The 10,328-nt window shown below is 39.3% G+C and overlaps 3 protein-coding genes across 5 annotated transcripts in view; all 3 read left to right on the top strand.

Annotated features, from left to right (window-relative positions):
• uck2b (uridine-cytidine kinase 2b) overlaps positions 1–1,021 on the top strand; it is a 5,681-nt gene extending 4,660 nt beyond the window's left edge. Inside the window, exon 7 of the mRNA XM_020618338.1 lies at positions 96–1,021. Coding sequence (XP_020473994.1) covers positions 96–232 — 137 coding nt within the window. The 3' untranslated portion in view covers positions 233–1,021. The remainder of the gene's footprint in view (positions 1–95) is intronic.
• Positions 1,022–1,627: 606 nt separating this feature from the next.
• On the top strand, positions 1,628–4,191 carry czib (CXXC motif containing zinc binding protein). Its single transcript, XM_020618339.1, has 8 exons — positions 1,628–1,719; positions 1,810–1,893; positions 2,219–2,275; positions 2,371–2,452; positions 2,540–2,571; positions 3,093–3,170; positions 3,614–3,679; positions 3,882–4,191. The coding sequence occupies exons 1-8, from the start codon at positions 1,714–1,716 to the stop codon at positions 3,957–3,959; spliced, it is 483 nt and encodes a 160-aa protein (XP_020473995.1). The 5' UTR covers positions 1,628–1,713; the 3' UTR covers positions 3,960–4,191.
• Positions 4,192–5,383: 1,192 nt separating this feature from the next.
• scp2a (sterol carrier protein 2a) overlaps positions 5,384–10,328 on the top strand; it is an 18,973-nt gene continuing 14,028 nt past the window's right edge. For 2 of the 3 annotated variants that reach the window (XM_020618351.1, XM_020618350.1), the window contains exons 1-11: positions 5,384–5,570; positions 6,575–6,632; positions 6,749–6,820; positions 6,993–7,124; positions 7,513–7,577; positions 8,115–8,241; positions 8,358–8,421; positions 8,506–8,592; positions 8,781–8,931; positions 9,309–9,456; positions 9,818–9,925. In XM_020618351.1, the coding sequence (XP_020474007.1) occupies positions 5,517–5,570; positions 6,575–6,632; positions 6,749–6,820; positions 6,993–7,124; positions 7,513–7,577; positions 8,115–8,241; positions 8,358–8,421; positions 8,506–8,592; positions 8,781–8,931; positions 9,309–9,456; positions 9,818–9,925 (1,066 nt within the window). In that variant the 5' untranslated portion in view covers positions 5,384–5,516. Of the gene's footprint in view, positions 5,571–6,574; positions 6,633–6,748; positions 6,831–6,992; positions 7,125–7,512; positions 7,578–8,114; positions 8,242–8,357; positions 8,422–8,505; positions 8,593–8,780; positions 8,932–9,308; positions 9,457–9,817; positions 9,926–10,328 lie in introns of those variants that run through there. The other variant, XM_020618352.1, reaches the window with a different exon arrangement.

Here is a 10,328-nt window from a genome sequence, read left to right as displayed (position 1 = left end):
ATATTTTTTTTTTATCTGATAATGTTATGGGAGTACAATGATGCATTGCCAGATTGCCCAGTCTTCTGTGTAACCATCTCCCTCTCTTTCTGCAGTGGCCATCAATTTGATAGTACAGCACATCCAAGACATTCTGAATGGAGGGCTAAGCAAGCGCCAAAACGGCTGTGTAAACGGCAACAGTACTCCACGTCAGCGGCGGACCTCCGAGTCAAGCAGCCGGCCTCATTGACATCATCACACCTCTCTTCCCGGGACGGAGAGGGGTGTGGGGGTTGTGTTGTAAATAATGCCTCTTGGCATCAGTGTATTTAAGGGGGGGGAAGAGATGCAAAAATGATTGAAATGCCTTTTATTATGACTGCTTGTAGTTCCTTTCAGTGTAATTGAGCTCGGGCTTTAGATTTTTGTCAGGAGGGTCAAAGAAGATCTGTTGTACCTGTGATGAAACCAAGGGTTAAAGTTGACCTCATGCATTTTCCTCCCAGATTGTTTTATGTTTTTTTTGTGTGTGTGTATCCCCTGCTGCTCTATGGAAATTCATGCTGATAATGAATAAAAGAGGGGGAATGTCTTTTTTTTTTCTCCCCCCCTCTAAATGTCTGATAAAACTTGAAACCCTAACGACTGGGAAGTCTGTTAACTGTTTGGGTTGGGTTCCAAACAAAAGGAGGCAGATTAGAAGATGACCTGAACAAACCAGGATTGCACTCAGTATTTGTACTGACAGTCTCCTGTTAAGTGTTTTAAGTTCCCTCATTGTGTTGTTTAGTGTAATGGGCTACACTAGAAGTCTATTTACTGCCAGATTTCACCACATTATTTATGCATGTCTGCAGCAGCAGAAACACTACATGGTTTCTCAGTACTGATGATCACATGTAGAATAATGTGACTGCCATACCAATGAAGCCAAAGGCCGCAAGTTTCAGGTGACTACTGTATGAACTCGGTCCTTTGTTGTGCGTATTGTTACTTTCTTTTTTTGATACTTCTCCCCTATAATTTATGGCCTGTGTATTGACTCCCAATCAAACCTCATTTATACAAGTGCTTCTGTTTTTTTTTCTTCTTTTGACTTATTGTGAATTGGAGGGTACTGAAATTTGTATATCTAATTAATATTTCTCATTTTAGATGGTTTCTAGCATTTACATGACATGTCAGCTCTGTTGGATTAAGGTTAAGATATGACGTGCATACTCAGGTAGAAAATGCCATTTTGATTTCAAATGCCAGATGGTTTGAAACAGGTGTTCCCTGCTGCAGCAATATCAGATATCCCAGGTGTGGCTGTTAACCACGAAGACCCACCACAATGCCTCTGCAAAGTTGCCTCAGGTTAACGTGCAGGAAGTATCCACATTAGAAACCAGTTTACATTCTCACATTAGAAACCAGTTTACATTCTATCATACGGTTGCAATAAAAACTTGAATCCATTCTGTGTTGCCCGTGTTGTGTTTGTTGTCCGTGGTGTAACAGATTTTTGCCGTGAGATTTGTATGGTATTATTGATGTTTGGGATTTTTTTTATTTATAATTATGGCGTCGACACGCTACATCGTTAGAAATACTGAATACCATTTAAAACGACCAATTTATTAACATGTATATTGCCAGCGAAACGCCCATTTCATCATACTATTCATTCGTTCAAACTTACGAGGTGTCAATGAACGTTGCACGTGATGTCACAGGAAAGGCTTCAAGATGGGGGTATGTCTCGGTGTTGCATGGTTCTGGTATAAACAGTGAAGTTTCTTATCCAGTTTTGGGTAAATTTAACCTCTCTTTTTGTCATGACAGAAGTTTGGGCTCCAGTTTAAAGCCACTCTGGAGAATGTCACAAATGTGAGGCCACTGGGCGACGATTTCCGCTGGTTTCTGAAGGTAGGATGGCTGTCAAGCTAGCATGCTAGTACTAGTTCATCTCTGTTAATTATTTTGACACATCCTCAGATTCGTGTATTTTGCAGTTCCAAGCTTAAATTTCCTCGTGGGGTTATAATAGTTTGACACGAATTTAACACTGTTTTAACAAAACCTATTAAAAAGTGATTATGCATGAAGTGCAAGGGAATGTATCCGAGTCAACACCTCTGCTTTGGTCCACAGTTTTTTTCCATTGGACCTGCAATAGTACATGTTGAACATGTTGAACCAAATTGCCATTTCCCCTGGAATCAACTATATTGTATTTTTTTCCTTTGTTTAGCTGAAGTGTGGGAACTGTGGTGAGGTCCCAGATAAATGGCAGTATGTAACCCTAGTGGTAAGGATAAAAACCCGTCTTTGTGTCTTTTCAGTTTGCCAAAATGTTTTAACATTTTACTCACAATACCCAACCTCTTTTGTGCGTTTCCATAGGAGAGTGTACCACTAAAAGGAGGACGAGGCAGTGCCAGCATGGTGCAGAAGTGTAAACTTTGCGCCCGGGAAAATTCAATTGGTACACACTAACATGTGATTTGACTTTGTCTGAAATTTTTTGAGGTAAAATATCTGGAAGTACAACATGTCAGTTATTTCCTTACAGATATCCTGGGAGACACAATTACACCTTATAATGTAAGCAAACATTGCATACTTCCACATTTAGGTTTTTCTTTGAGTGTGAAATTTTTCAGAGAATGTCTTTTGTTTTTCTTGTCTCATAATAACAAGAGGTAGTTTTTAGAGCTACTGTAGCTAATTTCTTTTGAGCCACTACAAGGTTGAATGAGACTCAAAACAAACTGACACCATGAAAACATCTTTTGACTTGTCTTTGCCCCCTCCCATCACATCTTGTTTCATAGCAACTAACAACAGAAGAGCTGTAGATGATGGACTGTCATGGAGGGGGTAGTGTAGCTGAGAGACACCATGTTCTGTTGCACTTTCACTTTATTTATCACTGTGTAAAATCTTAGTTAATGCATTTTTATAGTAAAGCACATCCAGAACTTAAAAAAAAATCCTGGTGTCATTTAAAGAAAGTCTGTTATGTTGTTATAGATTAATAATATGTTGATAGAAACAGCTTCATTTTCCAGGCATTAACGGTGTGCCTCTCTCTCTAATGGTGCTACATGTTTGCTGGGTTGAAGGCGGAGGACAGCGAAAGCTTCAAGACAATGGTGCAGTTTGAGTGTCGAGGTCTGGAGCCCATTGATTTCCAACCACAAGTGAGAACCTTTTAAATTGTGTGAGAACCTTTTAAATTGTGTGGATATGTTTTTAACCTGTCTTTTGCATAGCTGATATTTTGGCTTGCAGAACACAGTTGAAATGAACAACACATAATTGGTGCATTGCATTTGGTCATTCCACGAGCCTGGTGTTGCACATGCTAGCTCACTGGAAGGACCTACTTAAATGAAATGGATCAATTGATGTTATTAGTTAAATCGGTGTGGGAATGCAACTCACCCCAGAAGCAGTTTGTCTCATAAAAAGTATAGCAGACATATTTAAAGTCCTCGAGCATTACAAGATGTTAAATTAATGCTTTATATGCATAATCCAAAAAAATAGGTATGGTGTCTCTTGTTCCAGGTAACTAAACAGAATGTCACAAACTGGACAGCATGATAAATGCCATGTGACTTTTATCAATTTCTGTCTTCAGGCTGGTTTTGCTGTACAAGGAGCAGAGTCTGGGACACAATTTCCTGAAGTCAACCTGCAAGAAAAAGTAAGTGTAGAGAGAGCAACCTGTTGTTCGTACAGTATGTTAACCTTTTTGGAGAATGTGTCTTGCAACATAATTTCCATCTTTCATGCTGGGCCATTTGGATATGATTAATTTGTGACAATTTCCTGTGGTCATTTTCTTTAGATTTTTGACTTATTCTTCTGCTTCAGTCACTGATTTCTGGTAATGATTTTCATTTCAGGACTGGACAGACTACGATGAGAAAGTTCGCGAGTCTGTGGGAATATATGAGGTCACACACCGGTTCATTAAGTGCTGATGTCCTGTCCTCAGAGATGGACGCCAGAACACTAGAGCCAGACATCTTCAGGCCTATTTCCTGGTAACAAGGACACTTCTGATTCTGACCTGGTTCGGTTTGTTTGATGATGAACGTTAAGAGGTGCAGACTGACAGAACTGGTTGTCCATACATGTGGCTTAGATTTATCGAAATGCTAAGCAGACAAAACCTTTTTCATTGCCTCAATAAAATTGAAGTGTGAAAAATTAGTTGAAGTTTTTTTTTTTTTTTGCTTCATCATTAGTGTTTAACTGAAGATTGGAAAATGATTTCTATGAAATGTTCCACAGTACCTGCAGATGTGGCCAAGGAGCACTTTTTTAAGGAATTTAAAATAGAGAATTGATGGAGAATTTAAAAAGTGTTGCATGGGATATCTGAACACACTCCTCCATGCTGTGACCAAGGAACCAATTTTAGTGTCGCTGTCAAGGATGTTCCTGTTGTGCTAATGGAATGTGTATTGATGGTTTGCTGTACGTGTACTGAGTTACAAATTCAGAAAAGATTTTACTTTTACACCTAATTGTATAGTAGTATAGTTTATAGTGCCTTTAATGTATATCCAATAATAAACTTTCAAAGCCCAGTAGATGCAGTGAAACATTTGTGCATATTTTGTAGGAGGGAATTTAAAAAATGACCACTGGAAAATCCAGCTGTCAGTGCAGCTTCAGACCATATGAAATATTAGCAAATCCAAGTACTTAGACAACACAGGAGTCCTGAACAGTCTGTTACACCTGTGAATTATGAGAACTTGATGTTGCTTCTAAATGAAGTTGCACTGAGCAAAAGTGTCTCATCTGGCCAATATTAATTTTGGAGCAACTTTTAACAGATTGGAAAGAACTGTAGGTGGATGAAGAGTAAGGAGTTATGTCTCACAAGGTACTACAAAAAGCCTGGAAGCAGCTCTCATATGTTCTGCCATGGCTGAGATTGTTGGACAGTGGTGTGAATAAACATTGTAGACCTAGAGAAAACACTTGTCCAGTTACCCTTTCAATTTAACCATGTGCATGCACTTGTGATAAGTCAGAGTAAATACTGCAGTGATTTTAACAATAAAAGTAAAAAAAATCACAACAAGGCAATAACTAAGAAGAAAATACTTACCTCGTTTCATCCGCATCACTGCACCAAAGCAAAATACAACAATGTTAGAGTATTAGTAGTAGTCTCATTGTATTAAACAAGATAAACAATGATTTTTGAAGACTTATTTGGACAAAAGTCATTGTAGCAAAATTTGACAACAAAAAGCTATAATAGCATTTTGATGTTTTTTGTTGAGATTTTATTGGTATAGCCATAATAAACTCACGTCATGTTTATTATGGCCATACCATCCATTAGTAGTAAACATGTGTCTCAACAGGCTCTGCCAACGTTGCTTGTTTTCCCTACCACGTGGGGCATCTTTCAGTGAACAGACGATCTTTGCGGTGTGGTTAGCTAGGTTGGCTGATTCTGTCGTTGCTGCTCACACTTGTCTGTCTTTACCTGGAGCTGAAGCACCGGATAATCGACCATGGCACCCAGAAAGAAGAACAGGGTGTTTGTCATCGGTGTGGGGATGACAAAGGTAATATGATTTTACATAACTATTGTCTTAGTCCGCAGGACTATATGACACAAGCGTCCTTATGTAGGAAGCTGGACTTGTTTACTACGGTCCTAGTTTGCATCGCATGTTCCTCTATATTACATTACACTACACACATACATACATATTCATCTTCAAAACTTCAGGTTTTATACTTTAAAGTTACAGTTGCCAAACAGCCCATGTGTTCGGGGCTGTTGCATTTTATTTTGCGGACTTCAATTGTGTTCGTGTTGTTCTGACAGTGTATCACAGCTGAGTACATATTGTAAGCTTTAGCTAGCCAAGTTAGCCCAAACGCTAACATTGTCGCAGTTTTTCAGTTAAAGAGTTATCGATTTTGTGAGTTAAATAACTTTGAGTTAATTGTAGGCCTGTGTTGAATGCTGTCTGTATTTCATGCTTTCATTTTGAGTCCATAGTTCATGGTCACTGTGGTTGCAAACTGTGCTAAGGGTCATTGTGCAACTGATTGGTTATACAAATCAGACGCCCCTGTCAGTCTGAATACTAAACCACATTTATGTTGCCTTTCGTACTTAAAATGGGTTGACTTAGTAGTGCTATCGCTCCATTCTCACAAATAGGTTTTTACACGTCCCTCCTGTTTGAAGTTTGTTATTGGTAGTGGACTGTCAAGTTTTGTGTTGTGTTGATAAATGACAATACAAGGCTCATTAACTTAAAACAAATGCGTCCTGAGTAGGATGGTACCAACAATGTTTTGCACTTTTGTGGGGATCTCTAACCCTGAATGCTTGCAAATAGTTATTATAGCAATTTTAGCCACATGCATGTCTGCCAGTGAGTTTACACCTCTAAGCTTCTTATTATTGAGGTTTATTTCAGCAGAGTGATTCTAGATTAAGTTACACCCAAATTAATGATAAGAGAGGAGCTTGATGTCTGCTAATATAAAAGATTTAATTAGATATACTGATGTTTAGTGGCACTAATCTGTCTGGCATTTTGTTATGTTGCAGTTTGAGAAGCCTGGAGCCCAAGACAACCGTGACTACCCTGATATGGCCAAGGAAGCAGGTGCTCATCTTCATTGTGTTATTCATAAGATACCACATCTGAATGTCTGAAATTGATCTTATTGTTTAATATATACTGTACTACAGTGTTTTATTATGGTATGTCTCCTATTTTAGGCCAAAGGGCTTTAGCAGATGCAAGGATCCCGTATTCTGCCATTGAACAGGCCTGTGTAGGATACGTCTATGGTCAGACATTGTTGAGTGACTATTCTGTGTATTACTTTCATTTTGCATGTTGTTCACAGAAATACTGAATACTAACATCTTGATATTTCTATGTACTGTAAATACAGTATATACTCTCACAAATACTCTCATAACTTACACATAAACAATGTCCCAAACCTTTCTCCCTCAGGAGACTCCACCTGTGGGCAGAGAGCCATTTACCACAGCCTGGGTCTGACTGGGATCCCCATCATCAACGTCAACAACAACTGCTCCACAGGCTCCACTGCTCTCTTCATGGCACGCCAGCTGGTCCAGGGAGGTGAGTCAGATAATGAAGCCTTGAATGAAATGAAACACCTGAAATCTATATTTTCAAAAAGGGGGCTGTAAAAACTTTATATGTACTGTATAGAGAGCTGTGTGGCTGGTGGCTTGTCTTAGAATATGAAAAGAAATCCCAAGGGCTGCGCTTAGTTTCTTTACAATGACTGATGAAAAAGTGCTAAATGAGAGTCACTGAAGCTAGTGGAACAGAGGGCAACTGGATGCGACAACATGACTTTGGCTCTTGATATCCAAAAGGGCTGTAGTCGGAATGAATTCGAAGTGGTTTCAAGGGATTCCAGTGATAGTTTCACTACAGAAAAAAGTATTGCATTGTCCATACAATTCATTATCTGTTGAGCACATCTCATCTCTGTTTGTAGGCCTTGCAGACTGTGTTCTTGCCCTCGGGTTTGAGAAGATGGAGAGGGGCTCTTTGTCCTCAAAGGTATAAAACAATTTGTTCTCATGATGAAGAGGAGGTGGACAAAACAACAGGAACACTTAACAATATCTTGTAATTCTCCATAATGTTATTAGCATGTCTACCTCCTGTAGTGTTTGCTAGCAGAACAGGTGGTTATCCTAAAGAGGAAGAATGTCAGCTGGGGCCCCTGCTTCTATTAGGTTTCCTTTACTGCTTATTGCTGGCGAGGGAGTTTTTATAACAGAGGGGGGGGGGCAGAATGAAAAGTTGTACCTGTTTAAAAAGCAACAGGCCGAGCACTTTGTCTAAATGAATTCTTTTGTCTAATTTTTTGCTTGTGACAGAAACGTAAACATATACAAGTATTTATTGCTCTTTTATCATCACAACAGGGATAATTGTATCATATGGCATTATAGCTTACTACTTATGTCATATGATATTACTTGAGATATTGATGGTGTATTTGTTTCCTAGTGCAGTTATGTTTCTGAATTGCTGAGCATTTCAGGAACCTTAGACTTATTAGAATTGTTATTAAAAAATACCTGTTTGTAGTATATGGACAGGACCAATCCCATGGACAAGCACATGGAGGTGATGATCAACTGCTACGGAATGGTGGCGGCTCCAGCAGCACCACAGATGTTTGGCAACGCTGGCAGGGAGCACATGGAGAAATATGGTACATGAGGGTTAAAGATAGGTCTAAAATATGAAACATATGGTTGTATCTTTCATTATGTTCTTGATTTTACTGTGTCATATAAATGTTTGTGTCAATATTTTCAACTCTTCAAGGTACCAAACCGGAACACTTTGCTAAAATTGCCTGGAAAAATCACAAACATTCTACCAACAACCCGTAAGACAAAGTTCACTTATTAAAAATGTATGAAATTGCTTCTCAGTTTCAAATGTGTGTGTGTGTGTGTGTACATTCATGCAGGTATTCCCAATTCCAGGATGAGTACACTTTGGAGCAGGTGATGAGCTCCAGGAAGGTGTTTGACTTCCTCACTCTGCTTCAGTGTTGGTTAGAGCCTCACACATTTAAACTTTAGAGATTTCTTTCTTATTTAACTCAAGTGGTCACCGTGTACATCAGCTGAGTACACAAACTATGCTCAAAGTGCTGCTTGTGATCTATGAATCAGTGATAGTTGCCTCATGTTGCGTCTCAGCTCTGATGTCTGGTCCTCATGCTGTCTCTTCTGCCGTCAGCCCTACATCAGATGGTGCTGGAGCAGCAGTTCTGGCCAGCAAAGCATTCGTCAGGAAACACGGTCTGGAGAACCAGGCAGTGGAGATTGTGGCCCAAGAGATGGTGACTGACCTGGCCTCTACATTTGAAGAAAACAGCTGCATTAAGATGGTAAGAAATGTAGGACTCTGTTACTGAAGGTTCACTGCGCTCCTACTGACACGGATACAGTATTTGGAGAGTCATGGGTTGAGCCTGTATCTGCTTTTCATCATATCATGATAACAAATCGGTGGGTATAGTTGCACCCAGTGAAAGTAAAGCTCCACATACCATTAAAAAAATCCAAGCTGGGAACAATAGAAATGTACAGGATTTGTGGTCTTTCTTTAAAAACCAGCAAGGAGAAAATCATTACGTTATTAGTTATACTTTTCATCCAAACAGTCTCAAGTGTCCCAGGAGATAACCAGGATAAGTTGTGAGAAAGAAACGTATTTCCTTAAACTAGTTCCTAAAGATTCTATTTGTTTGTTTGTTCTTTTCAGGTCGGATATGACATGTCTTGGCTTGCAGCTAAAAAGTGTTATGAGGCTGCAGGTCTGAAGCCCAGTGACATTGATGTGGTTGAGCTGCACGATTGCTTCTCAGCCAATGAGCTCATCACGTATGAGGCTCTGGGGCTGTGTCCAGAGGGTAAGACTGCAGCTCTTAAAGCCTAAACTGTGTATATTTTTCACAATCTTTCTTCCACCCTAATTTAATTAAATAAATTTTTTTACTTCTGGAAGATTAGGTAGTAAATGAAAATGAGCCCCAGGATTAGGAATGTTTTTGCCCTCTGTGCTAATATATGTCTGCAAATATTCAAATCACCATTTCCCCAGTATAGTTAAAAGAGCATGAGGGCATTTGAATACAGAATATAGCGCTCCACACACAAGAACCATTCTTGTGGGAAATACAGCAATTATCGATTTTAAGAATGTGTGCCACAATATAGGGCAGCTGTCCTTCTGAACTTGTCATCTTCTTGCGTGTTTCCAATTCTCTCCAGGTAAAGCTGGAGAGCTGATTGACAGAGGGGACAACACGTATGGAGGCAAGTTCGTGGTCAACCCGAGTGGTGGGCTCATCTCTAAGGGACATCCTCTGGGTGCCACAGGTACAGATCAGGGTCAAAAGGCATTTGCAGCAAATGTTTAATTTTAGCTTGTTTTGGAGTAGGTTAGAAGATGATATAAACCAGGGGTACTCAAATGGTGTTCCGGTTCAGATCTGGACCTGAAAATGTTTCTATCTGGACTGTAAAGTGTGTCACATTAGCATAATAATAAGCCCTTTTTTTTTTTTTACCTGATTTGTTTTTTTATATACAGTGCCTTGCGAAAGTATTCGGCCCCCTTGAACTTTGCGACCTTTTGCCACATTTCAAACATAAAGATATAAAACTAATTTTTTTGTGAAGAATCAACAACAAGTGGGACACAATCATGAAGTGGAACGAAATTTATTGGATATTTCAAACTTTTTTAACAAATAAAAAACTGAAAAATTGGGCGTGCAAA

The sequence above is a fragment of the Monopterus albus genome, unplaced genomic scaffold, assembly GCF_001952655.1.
Source record: "Monopterus albus unplaced genomic scaffold, M_albus_1.0 scaffold204.1, whole genome shotgun sequence".
In the NCBI taxonomy this organism is placed as follows: Eukaryota; Metazoa; Chordata; class Actinopteri; order Synbranchiformes; family Synbranchidae; genus Monopterus; species Monopterus albus.
The sequence above is the reverse complement of the archived record's forward strand: the minus strand, read 5'-3'. Positions and strand labels throughout refer to the sequence as shown.